The 25797-nt window shown below is 46.7% G+C and overlaps 1 protein-coding gene across 2 annotated transcripts in view; it reads right to left on the reverse strand.

Moving 5' to 3' along the window:
- The window catches only part of ACAN (aggrecan), a 46949-nt gene extending 22905 nt beyond the window's left edge, over positions 1 to 24044 (reverse strand). For both annotated transcript variants that reach the window (XM_064388811.1, XM_064388810.1), the window contains exons 1-5: positions 23660 to 24044; positions 2763 to 2839; positions 1864 to 2235; positions 1031 to 1205; positions 374 to 501 (exon numbers count right to left, since the gene is read on the reverse strand). In XM_064388811.1, the coding sequence (XP_064244881.1) occupies positions 374 to 501; positions 1031 to 1205; positions 1864 to 2235; positions 2763 to 2832 (745 nt within the window). In that variant the 5' untranslated portion in view covers positions 2833 to 2839; positions 23660 to 24044. The remainder of the gene's footprint in view (positions 1 to 373; positions 502 to 1030; positions 1206 to 1863; positions 2236 to 2762; positions 2840 to 23659) is intronic.
- Between the last annotated feature and the right edge of the window lie 1753 nt (positions 24045 to 25797).

Consider the following 25797-nt stretch of genomic DNA (forward strand, 5'->3'; position numbering starts at 1 on the left):
CCAGCTGGAACCACAGGGCAAGGGGGAGATAAAGGACAATTGCAGTTCTGTTGTGCTGAATATTTCAATGGATCCCTGTCACAAGCATGAATGATTGATGCATCTGAATGTCACACACTCAAATGGCTGACCAGGCAGGATGGAGTGGACTCTGGTGGAGGTTAGACGTACTCCACCCTCTGTGCTGTATTAGTCATTTGACATTAAAATTGTCCAAGGTCTAATAAAAAGACTGTAGAGAACATCTGGGCTGGCCAGGGAATGTGCTTTTCCAGCTTTAACCTGTCTTTTCTCTATTTGCTGTTGTCCAGTCTAGGCATGATCAGGGCTTTGTCTGCTTCTGCGTCTAGTAACAATAAAAGCCTCAAATCACCTTGCATTTGCTCTGCATAGCAGTAAACATCATAGGTTTCATCTGGCTCACGGACACCGTAGGTCCTCACTCCTGGAAATTCATCCTTGTCGCCATAGCAGCGCTCCCGGGGCCAGTGGATGGGGTACCTGAGGGAGAGATTGTGGATAAGGAGTGGGGGCAGGACCCTGGCAGCCACTGAAGGCTGGGAGGGAGCTGCAGAACACTGCTCAGTGTGGTGATTTATGGCTTTTCCCAGGTTATGGGAAAGGGAAAGGATGATCTGCTGTTCTGCCCTCACTCTGATGGTCCTTGGATCCCTGACCAAAGACATCAGGACAAGGTGCCTGCCCAGAGAGGGATGCACAGCTCAGTCTGGTTGAGCCAAATTTGTGCATCTTGGCACAGCACTGGTTTTGTTCAGAGAAGATGGAGGATCAGGATGAAGCCATTTTTCACTCAGTTGTCTCTACCAGTCCAGCAGGACAGTGGTCACTCTGCTTTCCTACTAGAGATTCACCTCTAGCAGAGAATGACTTGCAATCCACCACCCCCCTCTGCACACCAGCAGCTACAACAGCGGAGATTTAGCAACCATTTTCAGTTGGTGGCTTCATCACAGGTGTCATTCCCTAACAATGCTGCTGAGGCTTTCCCTTCCCCTGCGTGGCTTCTCACCTGACAGTCTGATCAGCCAGCCAGCCAGCATCACACTGCTCGTACCCATCCTCGTAGGCAGCCTGCAGCTGCTCGGGGGTGGCAATGACAGCACTGTTCTGGATACAGGCCTGCTTTGCCTTCTCAAAGTTCAGGGTGTACCTTGTGGAGATTGCTCTGTAGTGGAATACGATGCCTGGAAGAGACAATGGACATCACTCGCAATCACCAGCCCCTTACCTTCCAGAGAAGGCACAAGAAAAAGGCAAAATTAAACCTCATCCTGTAGAGTCCTGCAGTAGAAGCTCTCTCCCTCTCTTATACAGAAAACAAAAAACACAAAAAAAGAGAAGGATTGTACAAAACTTTTGTACAAAACTTTTATCCACCTATTACTAGGACAGGCTTTGCAATATGGCAATGGAAGTTTTTCCAGAACAGCCCAATTCTCCAGATGAGGGCATCCCATCTCCTAAAATGTTTGGAAAAAATGAAAGGTCTGACAAGGGCCCTGTTCCAGCTTTACCCACTTGAGTAATAGCCCAGTGTATCCAGTACCACCTCCTGCCAAGGATGTCATCTTGCTGCCTCTGTAATACACCTTCTGCCAGAAGAGACATTTTCTTGACATATTCTGCCATGAGTCATCTTACTGGTTTGTTTAGTCTGATCCTAGCCTGCTGAAATAAATGCTTGGCCCGCGGCTTCTCCACCCATCACCCTATCTGTGACCTGAGAGAAAGGGCTTATTCCTGCGAGGACAACACTGCATTCTCTGCCTGTGTGCCCTTCCTCCCTTCTGCCCAGGCCAAGCAGCAGGACACTGAGAGAAAAGCGCGAGGGCAGCACCCCACCTTTCACTAGGACCTCTATGGTGTCCTGTCTGTCCTCAATGCCGTACATCACTTCGCAGCGATAAATCCCGGTGTGGTTGGACCTCAGCGCCTTGATCTCCAGCGTGGCGTCGGTGGGGATGGCGGGGTAGTTGGGCAAGGAGATCACCTCCCTGTACTCGCTGTTGAGACGGATCTTGCCCCCCGTGGCCACCAGCAAGACAACCTCGGTCCCGTTGGAGAGCTTGCTCCACTTGATCCGCGGGGTCAGCATGACACTGGTGTCCTGCTCCTCTGGGATGTTGAAGTAACACGGGATGTTCAGGGAGCTTCCCAGGATAACACGCAGGGGAGACTGCTCAGGTATCTTGACTTCCAGGCCATCACTACTGTCTGCCAGTTCCCAAAGAGAGCAATGTTAGATCAGTGACACATGTAATAGAAAATATCCCATGTTTCCATCTGATGCAGTGCCTATATCTGCTGTGCAAACCTGTACCCACATATTCAGACATGATCTTTCTGCCTAGTCTAGAAAGGGAGGTTGTGGCAATGACCACTGCACCATGGCTGCTTTTGAGATTTGGACCAGTGCTGATTTGGGAATGAAGGGAACAAAGGGCTCTGCTGCAGCCTAGCTGCTGCCCACACTACGAGTTCACACCTGGTAATGTTTTAAAAGGGAAATGCTGAAATTCTCTTCATTTCCCACAAATCTGCAGCTATGTCCCTGGCTTCCCAAGCACCAGAGCAGTGAGAGGCTGTGGCACAGCAGCCATCCGAATAGGGGAGCCTTGTGTGTGCACAGCGCAGATCTTGGGCACATTTTTCATTTATTTCTGGGGGCTGCCTGTCCTTGGGGGTGGGACCAGAGTGCAGCACATGGCTCAGTCCTGCTTTGCCATGCCCTGGGCACGTACCTGAGAGCTCCACAGAGTCGGCTGCGGTGATGACTTGCAAACACACAAACACTAATAGTAAAGTGGTCATAATTTACCTGCAAGAAACAACACAGGGAGAAAGGATTTGTGTATGTTCACAGGGAGCTGAGTGCTGTGGATGCTGCTGCAAGGCAGTGCAATGCTTTCAGCTGCCCCTAAAGCCTCCTACACTCCTCACACCAGCAGGGAAAACCTGTCCTTGGGGAATGATTCTGCCCCAAAGTGCCGCTTGCTTTGGGACATCAGTCTGTGGGATAAATAAATAAGATGCTCTGCTATGTACAACAGTCTGAAGTGTTATCACACTCCACTTAATATACTGCTTTCCCACTCTCTCTCTTGTGATTCAGTCTTATCTATGGAGCAGAAAGACAATTTTAAAACAGATCTTCGCACACCTGTTATGTATTTACTTGAGAGGGACCATCACATCCACTAAGCCTTTGTCTCAGATCAGGAGCTGTTCCTCACTAGGCATCCCAAATCAAGCCAGCACTGGCTTTCAGGCCAAATGCTTGGAAGAATTTTCTATTCCTTAAAATGCTCTGAAGGGAAAATTTCCCTCTTCATGGGGGAAAAGTAAAATGTTACTACTCTTTTGTCCAACACTCCTGCACAGAGAGCCAGCATATCTTCAAGAGCAAATTGATCCAGAACTAATACAAGAAATGACAGGATACAGTTCTGGGCATCTTAAATCTGCCCTAAAAATATCTTCTTGGGATCCTTCAATTAGTCAGAGCAACCTGCTTCTTCTGAAGGCTTCAGGAAGAGAAAGGATCGTCCTGCTGACATTGAGTGACAGAAGCAATATAGGGAGGCCAGCTAATTTAATCCTAACTGGATTACCATGCATCATAATATCATGCTGTGTTAAATCACCACAAAGACTCAAGTTGGTTTCAATATTTCAAATAAAAAACAGGTCCTCTGGCAACCCAGAATAGTTTGGCTTCACTTTTCAGCCCTGACTCAGAAGGAAGAACCACACCTACTGAATCACTTGTGTTTCCTTTGAGGTCTGAATATTGGCTGTTTCACTCCTGTGATCTAGAAATATTCCAGATGACTTCAGCTGACAGGTATCATTCCAGGTATATGCCTACTGGACTTGTAGAAAACTCCATTACACATCCTCACTGGCACAAGAAAAGGTCAAAAATAACCCCCATCCTGTACAGTTCAGCATTAACCTTTCACCTATGAAAAAACTGACCTCCATGCTTTCATTCATTTTAATCTGACACACCACAGAACCTTATCTTTAGTGAACAGAGACAGCTGTACTGGCAGAAAATAGGAGAGAAGAGGGATGGAACAATTGGCAGAGGAGTGTGGAGACTTCAGTTTGCAGCTGTAGGGCTGAACAAGATCAAATGGAGATATCCCATTTTCTGCTGTGCATGCGAATAAAATTCCAGGTAAGTGCTAAGCTCAGGGAGAACTCTGGGAGCTGTACATGTGTTTGGGCGTCTCTTTGCTGAGGGGTGATGTCTGCACAAACAATGTATGACAAACCTCCCCTGCAGACGACAGCTGACTTCACCCTTTCCCTGCAGGGACGGGCAGTGCAGAGCCACTGCCCCAAGCAGAGGAGCTCAAGGAGTCTGGCAGCCAGCCCTGGAGCACTGGGCTGTGCCCACAGGATGGGCTCTGGGGGCTATGGAGGGCTGCTGCTCCTCAGTAAAGCAAGGGAAATTGGAAACACCATCTGCTGCTGCCAAACAGCCTGGGATCAGCTTGGCCAAGCAGTACCCAGGAGTCCTTAAAGAGCTGGCTGAGTGAGCTGCTGGCCCACTGGTGCTTGTTCATAATCTCTGCTGGGGCAGGTCCCGAGTACTGAAGCTCTGAGCCCACAGTCAGCCAAGATACACAATGATGAGCCTCATAAATACGTGCTAGTTTGATTGACATAAATTCCAGGCAAAATAATGGAAAATCTGATACAGAGTTCAGTTCACTAAGCACTGAAGAATAGATGTAATGGTAATTTTAGTTAAGGCACTTGTGTATAAAACAGGTGCTTCCAGCCTTTTATTATTTGGCATGATTCTAAGCTTGCTTGATAAAGCTGCCTGCATGGCTGCAACACAATGTAATTAGATCTTGATAAGGTTAGAATTTTCCAGGGTTCTATGATATGAAGATGTGTAATGCCAGTAGTTAATCATTAAAATGGCTTAGCAGAAGCCAGGCTGGTGGGTCCCTAATGGGATCCATCTGAGGGACCTTGAGGGAAATATTTCTAATGGGCATCTACAGGAGTTGGTATTAGATCCAGTGGGTTTCCACATAGACTGTATTTTAATAGAATCAAATATAAAATTGTACAAGAAATGCATGCCTGACAATGGGATGCTGAGTCCTAGAAATAAGTCACTCAGGAGAGTTTCTGTTATCCAACAGTAAACAAAACAGAAATTCCTCTCTGTGCACTAGAGGTGAACAATGGGAATACTTTGCACACCTCTGGGCTGTCATGAAGATATCAGAAAAAGGTGGTGGAGAAATATTCACTAGCAAGGATCTGAGGGCTGGGCAGAATGCTGTATGGGGGAAGACTAGAAAATAGGAAGTTTGAACCTAATTATTGTAACGAATAAAAAAAGAAAAACTAAGCAGTTGACAACTGTGCACAAATAGTTTCAAGCAGAGACTGCTGGTGCTAAAGAGCTCTTTAATCTAGCAGAAATTCATGACCAGAACTAATAGATGGGAGACATATGCTGAGTAAAATCAAATGGGAAACAAAGCCCACATTCTGCACAGTGGGTGATGGATCTCTGAAACTGGTACCAAAGGAAGTGCTGGAGTTTCTGTCAAGGTGGGTCCTGCAGTGCAGAAGGGATTTGGGTAGAGGACATCATCCTAATCACTAGTAAAATACCTGTTTGAGTATTAAATAAAAACTCCTACTTCTCCAGACTGCTTAGATGAGGCACCTTTCACTGACTTGCATTTTGCCAGAATCAAAGCAAACTGAATAGTCCTGAGTGTCATGAGGTAAACTCAGCCAAGAGAGGCAGGCAGCTTTAGGCCTGAGTTACCTACCAAAGAATAGAAATATCCTAGATCAAGGAGACAGATGTTTAAATATAACAGGAGTTGACTGCTGAAAAGGTTTCTAGGGTCTGTGGCTACAGGAAACAGGTATTGTTCTGAGTTGATATTTCTGTGTACATTGGCAGTGGATAGGAGGAGAGCAGATAGACATCACACAACAGAATGCCCTAACCAGAAGACATTTCCTTTGTCCCAAAAGCTAAGACAAGCTCATGTACTCTTAGTCTTATTCGAGCTTTATGCTGATCTTCCACAAGGGAAAACAGCTGAGACCAGTGGTGTCTTTGCAGTTTGCTTTAGCTATGGAGGAAAAAACCCAACCTCCTCCTAGCCCACAGAAGCCCAGAGGAAATGTATTTTCCTTGTGAGCAGTGGTTAACAAATCAGAATAACAATGTTTTGGGTGTATTCCGCGAAAGTGTTGAGTCCCTGCCAGCAAGAAACCCAACCTACTCCTCAGGGTGCTGTTTGCAATGTTGATCTTCATTTTTCATTCCCCTGAAGCATGCCAAGGAGATCCAGCCCTGAGTCTGCAGCCCTGGTAGGGATTCACTGTGCTGGGAATGCCTTTGATCGATGTTGTCCCAGCAGTGGTTCCATGGTGTCTCTGGGGGATGCCCAGGCACAGGCTAATGGGTGAACAGCTCCTTGAAGAAGCAGCTCTGGAAGCAAGTGAGTAAAGAGGGAGGTCTCTGTGAGCAGATGTGGACAGCACAGATGATGGAGACCTGGTCTGCCTTGGCAAGGGAGCTGGGGAGGTTGTTCCTGTAGCTAAACAGACTGACTGTCGGGGCGGGGCAGGGTGAGTAGCTCAGGTGTGGAAGCTGTCTCTTACTGGGGTGTAGGTTCAGGCTGAGCAGTGCCCAAAGGTGCAGTTCAGTGTGTGGGAGGGTCAGTGTGTGCTCACTGAGATGGGACCTGGCACAGAGGAACAGTGCTCAAGGAAAAGTAAAGGCTCAGTACAGTCTGGAGCAGGCTAAGCAGTGGCAGGAACTTCCCCTGCTCAGGATCTCACTGGCTGGCCCCAGCTGCAGCTGAATGGCTAAGGAGAGAAGCCTTGGAAACATGCTGGGAATGCAGCCAATGCCCCTATCATATGTGTCATAAATAACACAGGCCTCTGGACATATCCTCCTTTGATTACTTTGAAAATCACTGAGGTATTCTGCCTACTAGAATAAGGTGAGCTCCCACACCCACAGAAACTGCCAGATCATTGCTGGCAAACTCCAGTTCAGTTGCAGGGTCCTTCTCTTCTGGCAGAAGTCACCCTGAAGAGAAGTTGTTCTGCACACACTTTGGTGGGGCTGAAAAGAGAAGTTTGTCCAGGCTCTAGTGGGGAGCACTGTGAGGGGTAATTCTTGCAGCACAGAGCCTTCCAGACAGTCAGCAGTGATCACACCATGCTTTCTGCCAGGTCCATGCCTCAAAAACACCTCCCATCCCTGCAGACTGCTCTCCTGCAAAACTCCATTTGCACTTTCTGAGAGAGCAGCTGGAGCAGGCAGGATTTGTGGTGAGAGGAGAGGAGGAGGCAGGAGGAGTTACACAAGGTCAGGGCTGTGCCTCTGTCCCTGTGTGGGGTACCGAGCATCTGGAGCAACAGGAATCCAACCAAGCTGCCACAAAAATTCCAGCCATCCTACCATGTCTAACCAGTGCCCAAGACAGAAACAAGGCCCTCTCCAATTCACCCTGGGCCTGGAAGAATTCAGGAAAGAACTCTTGCCTTTCTGAGAAGGACGGGGTTGGGAATTGCTGGTATGCTCAGGAGCTCCCCATCCCGGAGTACAACTGTCCCTTTCACTGAAGTTTATTGCCACTCTATTTCACTCCTAAGACTGTGCTTCTGTGTCAGGTTGTGTGCAGTGTCCTAAATTGGCTGCATATAAATATGTTTATTTGAGAATCCAAGTGTGTGTGGAGGGAAGTGTGTACCTATGTGCAGACAGGCTTAATCCCTTGCTCTTCCAACCACATCCCCAGCTTTTCAAAGGGCTGAAGAATGTAGAGGGAGCAAGAAAAGGAAAGTCTTCCACTACAGTGGAAGTTCAACAAAGTACCTACACAGTCAGACTGAACAGTGGAAAATAGCCAGATGGCCCATTTGCAGCACAGTCAAAGATGTTTGCTTGCTGGAAAGCATTTTCTGTTCTAGTCTATTCTAATTGAGTCCCATCTGCAGTTTTTCCTGTGGCCTTTGCTTGCTCCAGACCATGTTAATCACCCTTCTTGCAATTGTTTTCCTTTTTTTTCCCTTTTTTAGGAGCAAAGGTGTCATTTTAAGCTTCCTTCTTTCTCAGTTTTGGAAAGCCTTTAGTACACTTACATTTTGCTTCTGCCAGCTAATAAAATGTCACTCATTACCTAGAAGATATGCCTGGACATAAAGGCATGTCCCAAGACAATATTTCCTCTAAAATTATGGATATAAAGAGGCTGCTGAGCTAGAGTTAAGTTCATCTCTGTTTATTAGCCTTGGATTCTCTTTCTTCAACTGGTTTTCCATCCCCAGTTTATTCCCCATAAGGGAATGGACCTTAATTTCTCTAGGATGTGTGGTCACCTCCATCCAGCCTTATGTCAGCATTATTTTTTTCAGGCACCAGCACTTGAGACCAGGGGTCTGAGGAGACCCCATCACCCAGCAGGGGTATCAGGAGAGCACATCCTATGCCCTTGTAGGTTTTGGAATCAAACAGTGGTTTATGCTCTCCTCTGTGAACCTACAGACTGCTCCTCTGTGATTTCTACAAACAAACAGTTTATTGTCTCTCTGTGTGTCCTCAGCCTCTGTGCTGGACTCAGGGTTTTTCAGTTAAAAAACCTCAGCCAGGTCCACAAAATGGGAGAGAAGTAAGGGGAGGTGGGTGAAATGATTGAGGTGGGCAAAATCTGTTTTATTTCTTCTTCTTCTTCTTTTCTTTTTAAATAAGGCAAAACTTTGGCACAGAAATATGGCAATAAATGCACTCTGGTGATTTTTCATGTTTGTTCAGCTGTAAAGAAAATAAGAGAAATATTCCATTCTGTCTGGCTTCCCAACCATTCTGCAAAGTCTTTATGTGCAGAGCAGCTTGGATGCTGCTCCTGCCTGCTCAGTTTCTGAAATGATCCCTGCAACAATAAAGATTTTTTTTTTTCCCCCCAATCAAAAAGACACATGGCAGCAACTGCTCAGACATTTTGTCATCCAGGCATGTGGTCCTGACAGCCCTGCAGCACTGGCTGCCTGGATTGCTCCAGGTGCCACTGAGGCTCTTTAAGTGCACCAAACAGAGAACATTTTTTGAAGATTAGGGATAATGTGAGGTTTCACCTCAAGGCTCAGCTGGCTCCTGTCCTCAAGCACCCCTTGCAGTGCAGGTGTGGACATGGTGAGACACAGCTCTATTGAGGCACTCTGGTGGTGGTACCAGGGTGCCTTTAGCCATGGCATGAGCTGCAGAGCTCCTCTCTGTCCTCCCACACAGACAGCAAAGCTGGTGCTTGCTCTACCCTTCCCAGTGTCTTCATGACTTCCCTTCCAATAAGACACTTGCAGTCTGTTATATCTGACTGTTTATCTGATTATCCTGCTCACACACTACAGGAACAGCCTAAGTGCTCAAGGTTGTAGGCTCATGCTTTCAATGAGCGAGATGCCAGAGGAAATCTTAACAAAACCTAAACAGTCCCGTGCTAGGTTCAGTTAGTGGTCCAAGCTCAGACAGATGGGCTGAACAAAACTCCTACTGAGCACAAAAGGTTTCCCAAGCATTTATCTGATATCTGCCACAGGACAGCTCTCATCTTCCCCTGATGTACGCTGGTTTTACATTATATCTCCACTGATTTCAGCAACGAGTTAAACACACAGGCTCCAGGACAGCAGAAGCCCATACCACCAGTCATTCCAAAACCATCCCTCTTGCAGGAAAACCAGAACTGTCTGCCACTAGCAACACCCACCACGGTAATTTTTCTATCCTTCAAGGACAGAGAAGTTGTAAAACACCCACTCTATGGCAAGCAGATGAAAACTGGAGCCTTTCAGGCAAGGTGTGGGATCAGCACCAAGCCCTGGGCTGCCATGGCTCCAAGTGTCTGCTTGATATGGAAAGCCAGAGCTACGCTCAAACAGGCACTGGAGCCTCTGAATTCAAGGGAACAATGAGCCTTTGAGACTGGTGGAAGCTCACACTCAAAATCTGCTCTAGTCCAAGAGAAGGAACTGAAAGTTCTTAAAGAGCAGTTAATCTCCTTACAAAATAGGTGTCTCAGCTGAGAACCTTTAAAGAGGAGTTCAGCCTTTTCTGTCAGCTAGCAAGGGAGTCTGGAGCAGTTAGACATCTGATTTTTAGAAATTGGTTGGTGATTACGCACTCCATAAAGTCTCCTTATATTCTGTACACTTTTTCAGGAGCTGCTGTCAGCTTTAAGTGAAACTCCCCCAGACATGGGAAGCAAAACCAGCACAACACAAAAGAAGAGAAACCAGATTTTCTCCAGATGTGAGGTGTGAAGATGGCAGCTTGGGCCATGATCCAAGGAAGTCAATAACAAGTCCTTCAAATGGTTACAAATTTTCCATCCAAATACACTGGCTCACTATAAATCCCATGAAAACCACAAAAGCTGTTTCAGTGCACCCAGAATGTGAGCTACCAAAGCCCAGCATGAAGGATGAGGAAGAAAAGATGGAGAGGCCTGGAAAATCCTCTGAGGGAGTTTGTGTAGGACAGGTAAAGCTCATCTGAGTGGCAGCATCCCCTTGCCCCCACCACAGGATGTCCTATTGCTCTGCTGGAGCGTGTGGATGATGCACAACTGCACTGAAGATTTTCCCTCATTCAGAATTTAACTTCTCACTTGTTTCAGGACAGGACTGAAACCTCATTTGTACAAAGATGTAGCCTTAACAATGAGAAATCATTCTCCTCTGGCTGCGGAACAAGATGTGAAGGTGACTACAGAACAGCAAACCTCTGCAGCACTTCTATGCTGGCAGAAGATTCCAAAGAACCATGGAATGGTTTGGGTTGAAACAGACCTTAAAGGGCTCATGGACAACCCTCCTGCTCTGACCCAGCTCAGCCCTTCAGAAGGATGGCTCTCCAGAAAGTAATAAAGTGTTTGAAACCGTGTTTTATTAGAGAATCTGTAGGCATGGAGACCTAAATCTTCACAGGCTCTGCTCGTTACTGCCCAGATCTGGTAGCTGTTAATACTCTGCTACCCAAAATCACCTTGGATGCTCCTGAGAAATACCATGTGGAAGTTCACCCAACAGGGCACTGGGTGGCACTGGAAGAGACACTGCAAAGCTGGTTCCTGCCAGCTTCACAATGATTTTTCCAGGTGGACAGAAAACATCCTGCTAGCTTGGAATAACAACAACCTCAGGGGGCTCAAGGTGAGAGCCACAGAACCATGTGTGAGGCTGTAGGGTCTCTACACACTGTGTCACACTGATGACATGGTGTGACCCCATGGCCCCATTGCATTAATGTCCCTTCAGCGGAATGGACTTCTCTCACAAGATCCAAAACTGCCCCAACCTCTGGCTAAGGACACTTTCTACTGATGTGCTACACACATCAGACTCCACCATGGTCTTGGGTGAGGCTGTCCATGCTGGCAATGCACACAGCTGGTGACATTAAACCTCTCAAAGTGTCACACCTTGGACACAAAAAAGATAGGTGAGCAGTCATATCCTATCTGGGCCTTGACTTTGAGAGTACAGCATGCTGCTGGTGCTTAACAGCAGTAAAAGCAACCTTTCATCCAGCTTGGAGGAAGAGCTTCCAGCTTCATCACAGTCCCAGTATCTGCCTCTTTTTGCTCCCCATTTTCTCTTTCCAAAGTTGGCACCTGAAAGTTTTCTCTGCATTAATTCCAGACATTGTGTAAACACTGTGCTTAGATTTACTTAAATGAGGCTGTTTCAGCCCCAGTTTTCCTCCCAAGTGGATTTCCTGTCTCATAAATTCAAGACATGAACAGTTTAGTTTTGCTAGGAAGGTGGAATCTCAAACTGATCCTCCCTTTGGGATGACCTGGAAGACAAAAGGGCAAATGGCATGGGAGAGGGCCTGGGGTTTTTTGGTTGCTGGCTGAAAGAGGGGAGCCATCCTGCCATGTGCTGTGCAGGATGTAGTGCCTGTGCTCCAAGAGACTGTTACTGTCTGCCATAAATAATCTGCAACTTTTGAAATCTACCAATTTCGTGGCATATTATTTTTTACCTTCAAAACTCCAGAAGATGGAGAACAATCTTTTCTTACTGAGCAGATCACTGGCATTTTCATTGGAGAAGCAAGAGATTACTATTTTTTTCTGTACCCAGATCCTCAAAGTATTTGTGACTCCTTAGAAAGGCACATGAACATCAAATATTCCCACACACTCTTTGTGCAAGGCAAGAGGAAGTCTTAGGAGTAAAAGAGCTTTTCCTCTCAGCCTCTACTGACTGGGACTCCAGGTAATTCCTCTGGCAGCAATGTGAACCCCCAACCACAATGAAATTGTGAGTTTTGCTACTGCTGCTGAAGGATCTGACACACTCTGGTGTCAAAAGAAGGGTCTTTACCAGACCATTGGGGTGGGTTTTCACCAAAATGGTCTGTTGTCTGGGGATTATATGATCACTCTCAGTTCTGAAGGTACTGGGCTCACTCTGCCTTCCAGCTTATGGAGAGGGCACACAGCACAAAGAGACCACAAGCTTCACATTCAGACTATAAATGAGGGTTTTGCTGCCTTGGCTGTGTTGAACAAGACTCTCCTACTTCTCCATTTCCTCTGCCAGCAAACCTCTGACAACTAAATTGAGCACAAAACATCCATGCCAGCTTGTATTTCTCCAGGAGGTTGAATGGTACAGGAAGGATTAAGGAAGAGAAGCAGCTTTTCACTCCCATCTCTGGTTCTAGGAAAACTTAATCAATGGCTGGGCATTGCACCCCCTGAAACTGCCTCATGCATGACAGCAGGAGAATGGTTCGCTGTCTCCTCTCATTTCCTCCTCAACCAGCTCTCCCAGACCACTTTGTCCCCCTCTTGACAGCTTCAGCAGTGGTGAAAGATTTTGTGGACCAAGGACAAAGCGCTGCCTCTTGGTCCCGTCCAGGGCTGGAGCCAACAGCCCTGGGTGCTGAGCAGGGCCAGTGCCCCAGGCTGCTGCTGTCCTGCAGACCAGGGGCTTTCCTGTAGTGTGGATGGCTTAAGGCCCTGTTGGAATCTCACCAGTTAATCTCTTCTTTCATGTTTTCCCTTTATATTCATCCCCAGTCGCTCTCCCAGCCATTGCCATCTCATGGCACCTGGGAGTCATAGAATGATGGAATGGTTTGGGTTTGATGGGATGTTAAAGATCATCCAGTGCCAACCCCTCTGCTGTGGACAGGGACACCTTTCACTAAACCACTTTGCTCAGGGCCCTGTCCAATGTGGCCTTGAGCACTTCCAGCCATGGGGCATCCACAGCTTCTCTGGGCAACCTGTTCTGGCTTCTCACCATCCTCACAGGAAAGAATTTCTTCTTAACATCTAATATAAACTCCTCTCTGTCAGTTTGAGTCCATTCCCTCTTGTCCTGTCACTACATGTTCCTGTCCCAAGTCCCTCTCCAGCTCTCTTGTAGCCTCTTTAGGCACTGGAAGGTGCTCCAAGGTCTCCCTGGAATCTTCTCTTCTCCAGGCTGAACACTTCCAGCTCTCCCAGCCTGTCTCTAAAGAAGAAGTGCTCCAGACCTCTGAGCATCTTCATAGCATTGCATGCCTGCACAGTTCCTTCCCTTTTTTGTGTGCTCAAACTGTTCCTGTACCAGGAGACTCTCTTCTCTATGCTAAGACACACAGTGTGTGTTTAACTTAATTTAACTGGCTCAGTCAATGAGTTCTCTGTTTAATTCAGTGCTGCTCCATTCCTTTTGGGGAACAGAGTGCAGTCAACTGTCCTGTCCTGCACCAGTCGTTCCAAGGGGATTTCACAGTGCAGGGAACACCGAGGGATGCTCAGCTCTCCGTGCTAGGGACACTTCTCCATTGGGCACAGACACTCATCCCCTGCTCCTATTCACTTGTCAGGTCACTTTGTCCAAACAGTAATTCCTGCCTTTGGTTCAGACTGTCCTTTTCTTCTTGGGAAGAGACCAGCGGGGACTCCAGGCAGAGAATAAATCTCTCTCTTGTGTTTTTCTACTATGGTGATGCTTTAGAGCAAAGCCAAATTGTACAGCAGAGAAGAAACCACGACAAGAAAGAAGATAAGGACAAAATGGTTCACAGCCAAACTAGCTTGTTTTGGGGCTGCCACAGAGAAGGACCATCCATCAGAGACCTCAAAAGCTTTAAGTCCTATTTTATGAGACTGGCAAGGGAGCTAGAAAGAAAGGAGAGATGTGATGGAAAAGATGCCTAGGAAATTGTCCTCCCTGCAGTGGATGTTGTTCTCTGGATGATGTATTCACCCACCCAGGAGGAAAGGTAATGGGACTCTGCATCATGAGAGAGAATAAGTGGCAGAAGAGTTTCAGTGCCTTGCCTTGAGATTCTCATCTTGGCTCAGGCCAAAACTTCACCAAGAAAACCCTTCAAACAAACACTTCCTGAAAAAAGAAACAAAGATAAAAGGATAAGATTTTAATCATATGGGACCCATTGCTCTGTCCAAAACTCAATCACAGCCTTTTCTTTTTTTTTTTTTTCCAAAGGAGGTCTTAGTGTCTTCTTGAAACTGCCCACCCTGCAAGGTCTGTTCCCTTCAAACACGTGGTGAAACTACCCCAAGGAACAGAGACACTGCACTGGAAATGCAGCCAAACTCTGTGACCTGAATGTACATTTTGTATATAGACATCCTTTAATCTTAAAAATCTTATAAATGGGTTTAGGTATGGTATAACTTAGGAGAAAACTGTGTGGATGTGACATTGAAAGAGAGAGCACGAGGAAGACAATTACCCTCTCCCAAATGGGTTTCAGTCTGGGGTCAGTGGATGGATATCAATAATCTTTTCATTCCAGCTCACACCTCTGGGCTCCACTGAATAACCCCAGCACAGGCAGAAGACAATCCCTGCTTTGGAGATCTTGGAACCTAGAAAGGTGCTGCTGGCCAAGCATAGAGAGCCCAAATGTGAATTTGGGGAGACCACGGGAATCCTGAATAAAAACAAGGCTCTAACATGAAATATGAAATTATTCTGTAAGGTGTAGACTGTGAAGGGAAAGAAATGTAACCTTAACACAAGCCACAGACATTTGGAGAGCTGCTGCTGCTATGCCCAAATTTGCAGTTTGCTAAGCAAAGTCTGTATGTCATACCTTCAAAAAGAGAAAGTGAGGTATGGAGAAAACCCAAACAGCAATTAGATGGGAAAAACAAGTTTTCTGAGCGGTAAATAAATAAATTCTTGTGTATGAGATGTGGCTGAGGAAGAGCTCCAAACTGTTGTCCAGTGTTTGCTGAAGTGTTCTGTAAGGGCAACAGAAAATGTTTTTCCAGAGATACGTGGAACATCTGAAAACCAACAGTGCCCACATTTTGAGGAACAGAAAGGCACCAACACAGATCCCCTTGTAGGCAGAATAACTGCCTAGCACAGTGTTTAAAATATGCACATATGGTCCAGCGTTGATGGAGGAGATGTGGGCTTTTAAATGGACCCTGGAGCATGTTATGATGGTACTTTAACTCAAATATGCAACAATACTAAGGGAAACTGTATTAAATTTGTTTTGTACTATTGGCATAAAAGACCAATTCAAAGGCAAGTAATAATTATGATTTATTTTAACCTGTCTTGTCATTCTTCCAATAAGACAGGCAGGTAAATTTTCTTGTGGCTATATCCAGGTACCAATGGAATCAGTAGTAAAGGTGCCATTTACCTCAGAGGTTGGGAACATTAAACCCAAATTCTTCTATTAAAATCTAGTCTAGACAGGTGACTGCTTGAAAGTCCTGAAAAGACAGCAGGGAGAGCCCTCAAAAGGATGTCTAAATCCCCACAAGCTGGCACAAAGAACATTGCTTGCAGACAGAAGAAGAATTGATTCCTTAAGACAATACAGCAAGGAAAATGCTCTATGTTTTTTACAAAGAGTGTGAGGATGGGATGAAATCATACATAACATTTGGGCACTGTCACACAGCAGCCTGCAGAGCATGGAAATTCCACAGCTGCAGCTGAAGAACCATCACAGCTTTAGTGGACATTGATGCACCACTGAAGCAAACCACACAACAGGAGAGATGTTCAGCAAAATAGCTGACAGCTAAATGTTCAAACCAAAAATATTCTCTTTAACATTTAGGATGAGCATTCCTGCAAACATGGTTGACTGAGTCATGCTTTCACTTCATTATTTTTAATGAAAGCACAATGGGAAGGTGAGGGCCTACAGTGAGATTAATTTTGGTCCCTTAGGTTTGGTCCATACAGACTCCAGCCTTGTCCAGCCAATATCTGGAGTCCCTAAAACCTCCTGTGGGCATTGGGAATGTACAAAATCCATGCTGGACATCCTCCCCCCTCAGGCTGTGAGCCCTGTGCTTGCTCTCTGCATGACTCAGTGAATCTTGTTCCCACCATAAGGAGGTTGCAAAAGGGAATGAAAATTAAAAGCAAGTATTATGGAAAGCAAGAGACACCAGACCCACTGGCCATAAGCAAATTTAACAGATTGCTTCTATATGGTGCTTTCAGGGATCTTGAGTACAAGTTTTGGCACTATAGCAAAGGGTATGGTGCTCTATGAGATGCTGTGAGATTTCTGGGGATGTCAAAACTGTGTAGTAAAACTCGTATGGTCTGCCCAATTGTGCACAGTATTTCAGAATTTAGAGATGCAAATGGATGAGCAAGGCACATAATGGAATTTGCAGAATTGCTTCTCTCTGTCTTTGGGTACTCTGCTGTAAAACTGGCTTTGAATCCCTAAAGCAACTTCTGGCAAAGGACTGATTTTATAAGGGAGATAAATCCAATCAGCTATCTGAGCATCTAATGACCCTCACACCCAACCAGTTTAGCAACATTATTGTTTAATTATACCCAACAGCACAGAAGAGAGAGACATCTCTGATGGGTGAGGTACTGCATGCAGATTTACAGAAAACCAGTCAGCTACACTTGGTGTTACAGAGCAGAAAGCAATCCAGTTGGAAAATAGAAGAAACTGGAAATGAACTGTGCCAGGGTTGAAGAGAAGATGCCAACCAATGTATTTATCTTCACTTTTGCCAATACACACAATGGAGAAATGAGTAAAGCTTGAGTGTTAAACTGAGAGTGCAGTGTGAGAAAGTTTCCATTGCAAGCATAAAAAACCCCAACCTTCTTGTCTTTTCTGTTAGACTGTGATTCTGAAGTTGCTAGAACACCCTTTCTCCATCAATACCTGGGCAGACAAAATGCCATTGAATATGCAGGAGGAGTGGAGAACCTCAGCATCTAGGAAAGAATGAGCATAACATTCACAAAGTACACGTGTTTATGTCAGCTCAATGTGCTTATCCAAGTAGGAGGCCAATGGCAATTGCATGCAAACAACCAAAATAAGAGCACAAGTGAGGTATCCTGTGTGGATTTAAAATCTGAAAAAGGGCAGGGTGATATTCAACAAAGGCCAGCTCACTTGAGGACTTATTTCTCAGGAAGGCTTCATAGACCACACTGAACTTGAAGCCGTATTTCTCAGAGGGGTGATGGTGCCTGGGTGAGATAACTCAGGTACATTTATGTGCCAGTGAGAGCTGGAAGCACAGCATTGGAGGTGAGCTGAAATGGAGATCTTGCTTGTCTCTGAGTTCTTCATGTCTGTAACCCACATTCCTACCTGGATATGACAAAAGAATGGCCCAAATGGCCCAAACCACATTCATCTGCTGATGGGTACATGGAAGGTGCATGTGCCTATCTCTGTGCTGATATGGGAATGATTTTGCAGGTGAAGTGGGTACAGCACTGTAGAGGGGATCAAGGGCATGCTGGGGCTAGTCTGGAGCATTTCAAAATGCTGGATAGATTCAGAGCTGAGCAATGAAGACCCTCCTGTCCTCTGCCAAACACATCTCAACATTATTGGTGGTGCTGAATCCTACCATGTCTCCTGTGACAGGAGGAAGCCACACAACAGAACTAGCAGGTGACCTCTGCTGTAAGCAGCATCAAGGGTTTTTTTTCCAAGAGACAGACTGCAGGGAATCTGGGAATTATGAAGGCACAAGGATTTTGTCCTGACTCTGGAAAAGTGGCTCCTGGTCTTGAAGGACATGAGGAAGGGTCACAATCCCACGGGCTGGCTGGCTAAGCAAAGGAGTGATCCCTTTTCCTGCTGACACACAGTGATGGTTGCAGGGTGGCCTTAGCTCTGTGGCCACTGACCACCCTGTTTCTTGAGAGGAGGCCCAAATATCAGTGGTGAAGGGCTAAGCTGGGAGCCCAGTGTCCCTCTCTGCACAGGGCTGGTGTAGCAGGCAATATTAGCAGGGTAAGAACCCTGCAGCCTGATGGGATCACTTACATATCAATTACTATGAGGCAGCAGGGTATTATTTATACAATAAGTGCTATACAAAACAGCAGAGCAATATTTAGAGGGCAAATACTATGGACAGGAAAGCTACAATTTGTTCTGCACCAGCAGGATGTTCTGTGCACTCCAAAGTGCCAGGCAGGATGAGGGTGATGCTTACATGCCAACTGCTGTATGAGGACAGGTTATTATTTAAACCCCAGATACAATGGTAGGGAAAGAATGTTATTTACTAACCAGACCAAATGCAATAGCAGCAGTGGCAGTAACTGCATGGTATAATTTACAAGAGGGGAAAAGACATAATTTGCAGACCAGTTATTACAGATTGGGAGGGTGTTTGTTGTGGTAGAGCACTGAAGTCTTACTTTGAAGCTGAGCACTATAGAGGTACAGGGTATTATTTATACACCAAACACCAGAGAAACTATTTTTTTGGGGTAAGTAACAGTGACAGTTAATCATCTATATGAAAGCCATTCTGTAATTTCCAATATGTAACCTACATGATTATTTCAACCTTGAAACTGTGGTACAGATGATGTAATGTTAATTATACTGAGATCTACAGCTGCTCTACCACAGGACTGCTAAGCTGGAATAATCTTCTGCAGTCAGTAGATTTAGGCCAGCAAAACTACTGACTCTGCCCTGCTCTGTGCAAAGCCTGTGGTGCCTGGGGATTTCCAGGGGTGTTTATCCCTGACCCTGTGCAGGATCCCAGCAGGAGCTGCAGGTTTTCTGTGGATTACAGGTTATTCAATCACCAGCACAGCGACTGCTCTCTCAGCAGAGGTGCAAATGATGGATGGGAGCTCCAGCTGGAAGGGATCAGCAACATTTTCATCTGTTTATCAGCTGCTGGCCTTTGCATTTTTTTTTCCACACACCTTTCTCATCCAGTCTGTGATCTAACCTCAGGCAGGAGATGTTCCTTGGTTATTTCCTTTTAGTTTCTCCTACAGATTTTTGTGTCCTGTCAAATTATTCCTATTAAGTAAAATCTCTGTGTCCTACAGCCATGACAACTGATTCCTTTTTTCTTTCAGTAGTTGTCTACACTACTAAATAAACAAATAATAGAGTCCCAGGTTTTCTGCCCACTGCTAACCAAGGGCACTGGAGAAGCCAAAGGCACATGGAAATTGCCAGACCAGATGAAACCAATGGTGTGTGTTCAGACCAGCATCCTGTCTTAGACAAGACCTATATTACCAGCTTCAGAGCAAAGTTCTCATCATCGAAAAATAGGGAGTAAAATGCTGAGGAGGAAGTTTCTTTTAACACGAGGCATTTAGTGGTTCCCTTCTGCCTTGAAGCATGAGTATTTACATTCCATATTCTCCCACTAATGTACACTAGGTTTATTTGGCATGGTTTAATAGACAATTTTACTCCTCTCAGGCCTAACCCGTGAGCACTACCCTGCCAGAAGAAATTTCCTGTCCTGATCACCTCATCCCCATGACATGAGGTGGCTGCTCTTGCAGATGATCTTTTGTCTCCTGCCCCTTGATGTGGGCTCTGTTGAATGAGTCCCTTTCCCCCAGGGCCTGCCCTACCCCACACCAAGGTGTCTCAGGAGATCCCTGGCTCCCAGGTGGCAACCAGGACTATCCAAGTGTTCAGGAGTCATGTGGTGCCTCACTAATACCAGAGCAAGCACCAGGGTCAAGGTGTCCAGACCTGCCTCTCATGGACATCCCCTAACCCAAGCTGTTCACAGCAATCACTGCTCCTTTCCATCACAAGCCCCCAAGCAATGAGGACACAGTGACAACCTGGCAGGAACTGAGCAGTGAGGTAGGGCTATTCATTCACCTGAGTTCATTTTGGGTCTTGTCCGAAAATTTCCCTATTTAACTGCCCCAGGTATCCTCTGGCTTGATCTGCAAAGTGTATTCTATGGAAAAGTCATGAGTTGCTATGTCTTGGTTAACATCAAGAGGAACTACAAAGGTGAAAACCCAAAGGATTATATTTGCCAGAGGTCTTTAATTACCCTACTTTCATCTCTTGCTCTCTTCTCTCAGCAGAGCTCTTTCTGTGGCTCTCCTCCTGCCCAGCTCCCTAGCACAGCAAGGTTTTCCCCTCAGCCAGCCTCAGGAACTGCCAGACCTACGGAAACCCACAGACAAGGCCAGCTTCCAGGCTGCTTCCAGACAGCATGTACAGCAGGAACGGGGTCCTGGTGGCTCCTGGACATCGCTGTGTGACCAACATGCTCCAGTCACAGCATCTCCCTTACCCTTGCTTGGTCACTGCAGCTGCCTCCATCCGTGTGCTGGAGCCTTTGGGAGCACTGGATCACTAGAGCACAGCAGTTGGGCTTGTAAAGCAGGGGAAGGAAGTGGGAGCAGGGCCCTCCATGGGGCTGCTACTTAACACCTCAGTGCATTTCAACAGCTGGAGCACATGGAGGATCTTGGGGTGCCAAGCAGAATGGCTCCGGTGTTTCTCATCCTTCCCCCACCCCTCTGCTCTCTGCTCTGTGCGGATCAATCATCGGGGAGGGGGGGTGTTCTGCAAGGGAGACGTGGAAATTTTTCTTAAAAAAGGAAAGTCCAGTGAAAAGCACACGGAGGGAAAAAAAAAAAAATCTCGGTGTGAAGCGTCTCAAAAAAGAGTGCGCGGGTAGCGCGACAAAACCCCCTGCCTATTCATCAGGCCAACAAAAAGCTTCTTTAGATTTATACTGTGAGCCCATTGAGAGGGAGGGGAGGGAGGCAGCTCACACACCGCCCTTGTGCACACAGCAGAGCCCGCAGACCTGCCCCGCTCACACAGGCTGGGCTGTTCTGCCCGCTCACAAGGAAGCTCTGAGTTCTTAAAAGTAAACTGTAAGGTTTCCGTTGTTGCACTGGGCTCAAGTAATTTTTTTTTTTTTTTTTTTTTTTAATATATAACAGCTCCCTCTCTTTGCCGTCCCTCTCTCTCCTCCACTCTTTAAACAGCCCCGGTGCTCTGGGCTGCTCGGCAGCCGTCGTGCGCTGGCTCCCTATGTGGTCCAGCGCCGCTATGAACACGGCTTTTGTTAGTGATGCTGGGAAGCTGCCTGAGAGCGGCACACACAGCCCGGCTTGTTCCACACGTGGAGGCTGCAGAGGGCTCGGGAAGGGGGGGAAAGGAGGAGGAGGAGGAGGCGGAGGAGAGCAACTTGGGTTAGGATGGCTTGTGGTAGAGCAGCCTTCCCACCACTGGCAAGGGAAAGGGGGAAGCAAGGAGATGGAGGCGGGTGGTGGTGGAAAAGATGCCTCAGGCAGCTAAGAAAGGTCCCGTTGATTTTTAAAATGGGACCAGCTGGCCCTCCACCAGCCCACGTTGCCGCCGGGTGTCAGTCAGCATGGGAAGGCACTGAAGTCACCGGCTCCGTGCAGCTTGCAGAGGATCTGCCCCGGAGAAGGAAGAGGAGAGTAAAGGCTAAAAACAGAGTGGATTTTGGAGTTCTGGAGCTCCTAATCATTATGTGCATTTCTGGGTGAGACCAGAGCACTTAACAACAATCTAACCTTTTTTTCATGTACATTCATTTGGGTTAAGTGATACCATCCATTCTCTTTTCCTTTAAACCCCTTATTCTTCCTCACTTATTGGGAGTGTTTTACACCAATGAGCTGCAGTTTGCTGTGATGGAATCTAAGTCTGCTGAATTTTGTTTAGTGTCCTCTTTTCCCCAGTAAGTTTTCCCCTCCACCTCTTTCGCACCTTCAATTTCCTATCCTGTCTGCTCTCTTTGCCCATCCATCCTCCAGGCCTCGTGCTGCTGTCAAACCTGGCCGCTGTGCATGGAGGTGATTATATGAAACATGAAACAGCAGCTCAAGTGGAACAGATGGAGTGCCCCTCCAAAGACTGCCCAGGCTGCAGAGAGAGCTCAGCCTCTGTCCCAGCCAGTGATGGTGGGAGGTGATGCCTCCCCTTCTCCACTCTGACATCTCAGAACATCGAAACATCTCAGAAAGGGGCAATGTCCCCTCTGACCTGTCAGGGTAGATACAGCCTCTTCAAGCCAGCAGGAAAATATAACATCAAACAACCAAAGCAAAGAAAGGAATAGTTCAGCTTCCAATAGTGCCTTTGCAGGACTTGAAATCCCACAAATTTCAGTCTCCAAACCACTGGCCCCTCTGCCCAGCCAACATCCTTTACCGGGAGCTTATAGATGGAAACCAAAGTCATGAGGAATGCTAAGAAATTCCTCTCTCCCAACTATTTCATTGTGGGATGTTTCCCCCTTTCCACATCTGGCAAAGCTATTTCAGAAACCAAGGAAAGCTTAACAAACTGACGTCTTTCTAGCTAAACAACTCAAAAGGGAAAGGTTAAAATGCACTCTTTATTCTGTGTGCAGAGCTCTACTGAGCACAAGATTTAAATGAGAAGTCTTAAAGAGCAGCAAATGAATGGAAAGAAGTAATTTCTGACCGAGATTCTGAGAAATAAAACCTTTTTTTTGCTTGCTCTACTTCTGGAGAAGAGCTCAGCTCCCTGAAAACTATTGCTAAAAATATACTTCATATGTGAATGGCTTTGGAAAACGGGCAGGTACTGAGGAACACCCGGAGCAGCTCACTGGAAACAACCCAGGGGACTCTGCCAGCCGCCAGCCCTGACATCCTCAGCAAGGGGAGAGCTGTCAAACCCTCGGGCACCCTGGTTCTTTTCATTCTCTTTCTGAATTTGCCAGTCCCTCCAGAGCTCAGCACCCCTCCAGCTCAGGGCTCACCCTTTGCCTGCCCTGTGACACCGAGCAAAGCCAGGACCACAGGAAAGCCCAGCGCTGGCTGGGACACTCGCCACAAACCAGCAGGACAGCAGCCTCTGTCCCCAGAGCTCGGGAACAGGATCAGACACATCACCTGAGCTGCAGCAGCAGCTGAAATCCACCACAAACAAACACTGATGGCTCGGAGGGAGAAGGGGGATAGCCCCGTCTCTGCTCTCCCACCTCATGGTTCTGACTGTGGGATCTCTGAATCCATCCTTGCTTTCCCTCCCTTCCCTGAGCCAACCAACAAATCTGGCACCCAGCTGTTGCCCCAGGTTGTGGGGCTGCTCCCCAAAAGGTGTGGGGTGCTGGTGGAGCCCAGCTCCCCTCCACAGCAGCGCTGCTGGCAGGAGGGAGAAGCTCCGGCTCAATCAATTTTACAACTTATCTCACATTTCTCTGCTGGTTGCTCAGCAGGGAAACAACCAATCCACTGAGAGCCTGCTTCTGTAGAGCACTTAGGAAAGTTGAGGAAAAGACACCAAAGAGAGAGAAGGGAGGAAAGTGCGATACGTTACCTTTAACAGTTCAGTGCAGTGCTTCCAGAATCTAAGTCCCATACACCTGGCAGAGAAATGAGGTCTTTTTCGGTGTTCAAGAAGTAAAGAGCTTGCCACTTCTTGCTGTTACTGTATGTCTTCTTCACAATCTCCAGATGAGTTTTCCTGCGTTTTTTGATTTTTTTTTCCTTCCCCAGCTCCCCAGAAGAAATCAAAATTCCCTATGTGGTATTTCAGGTCCTTTCAGGCAGTGGCAGCAGCAGCAAGCTTGAAGAGTAAGTACTGTGTGTGAATGGCAAAAAAGAGAGAGAGGGTTTCAGACCACATTAGCTGCCACTGGCTGCAAAAGAGACCATCAAACTCCTGTCAGCCTCCTTAGATACCTCTTGAAGAGCTGGCACTCTAAGTGTATTGGATCCTCCTCTGGATTTTAGAGTAAAGGTAGGCAGGCATCCAGGGGGCAGGGGGAAATAGGAGGGCTTATGGACCAAAAAGGAAGCCCAGCCTCTTGGAAAGAAGGAGGGAAAAAAAAAAAAAGCAACCAAAAAAAACAAAACCCAAACCAAACACCCAACCCAGTAAAGAAAAGAAAGGGGGAAAAAAGCATTACTGAAAAAAATACTGTAAATGGAGAAAGCCAAATGGAGAGTGGGGGATTAAATTTAGCCCTCTGGTTTGGAAGCAAACTGGCTGGGGCACCACAAGTGGTTGAGAGAGAAGAAATAGTTTGTGTAATAAAAAGAGAACGTGGTTTATGCAAACTAAAATAAGATGAAGCTAATTAAGGAACCTGAGCAAAGTATGTGCGTCTGCAGTGCAGTCAGTATCACTGCAGTCTGAGCAGAAAGGAGCTGATCCACTGGGAAACCCAAAACAGCAGCAAACAGGACAGTTCAGGGAACTTCTGCATGGCCCCACTTGCTGCTGAGGCAGGGAGGGAAGGAAGGGATGCTCCTGGAAAAGGGAACCACCCGGAGCATCAGTAACTGATAAGTGATATAAAGACAGAGAAAGGAGGCATTTGGGAGTAAGTTTGCTTAAAGGTTATTTGGGGTGAACTGGGGAGAAATGGAGAGCCTGTGCACATACCTAGTAATGGTGGAACCTGAGGAGATTACCCCAAAACTGAGGAGCATTCCACAACTGAATCCTTGGCAGCAGTGAAGTTGTGAGAAAGTGCTGAGAGGACTGTAATGTGTTTTCTTTTTCTCTTTTTATTCTGTGGGGCTGCTGGTACCTTTGAGAAGGATAAAAAGCTGTGACTGGGGAGGAGGAAATGGGTCTGTGACTGCAGACATACACCTTGGCTTGTGCAGGGGCCAGATGACAGCTGGGAGCAGGTGAGAAACTACTGAGGTGTTCACAGTTGAGAAAAATCTGTTGTTTGAAAAATCTGTTGTTTCTAACATGGAAGAGAGCACCACCAGCCAAAAGTAAAGGTAAAGTCTGAAACTGAGCACAGGCAGGTCCTCCTGTGCACTAAAACCACACGGCTGCCCTCAGTATCTCTCCTTCATTTCTCTTTTAGTATGGTCTTTAATATCTGCACTTCCTGCTCTTTTCCCAAGATCCTGATTTTCTGTCTGATTTGTGATATAATAGTTTCTCCTCTCTCCATAAATTATTTTGGTCCCATGCCTCACTTCAAAACTTGCTTCCTTGACTGCCTCACTTTTTAACCTGAGGCTCATAACCACCAGCCCTGCATCCATCATCCTGACAGGTAATGCTCCCAGACCACAGAGCATGGAGCCTCACTTCTTCCTGCAAGTACCTTATTCCATCTCAGAGATTCAATACCAAATTTTGGTTGTGAATTTCCCTTTGGATTATCCCCCCACACCTTTTTCCCCCATGCAGCACTAGACATCAATTTCAGAACTTTCCAGGTGTCCATATGTTAAAAGTCCAAAGGGCAGTGAGGGAAAGCTTTGGAAAGGGCCTTGGAAAGGACAGTGTCTTTGCCACCTGAAACACTGTTTTTGGTGCAGCCCAGGACATGTTTGGCTTTCTGGGCTGCAAATGCACATTGTTGGGTCAGTCTGAGCTGCTTATCCACCAACACCAAGTCCTGCTCCTCAGTGAGAGTAAACTCTGAGTCTGTTCTCTGCCCAGCCTGTATTTGTGCTTGCTTCCCCCACCTCACAATCCTGTCA

The sequence above is a fragment of the Passer domesticus genome, chromosome 14, assembly GCF_036417665.1.
Source record: "Passer domesticus isolate bPasDom1 chromosome 14, bPasDom1.hap1, whole genome shotgun sequence".
Classification (NCBI taxonomy): domain Eukaryota; kingdom Metazoa; phylum Chordata; class Aves; order Passeriformes; family Passeridae; genus Passer; species Passer domesticus.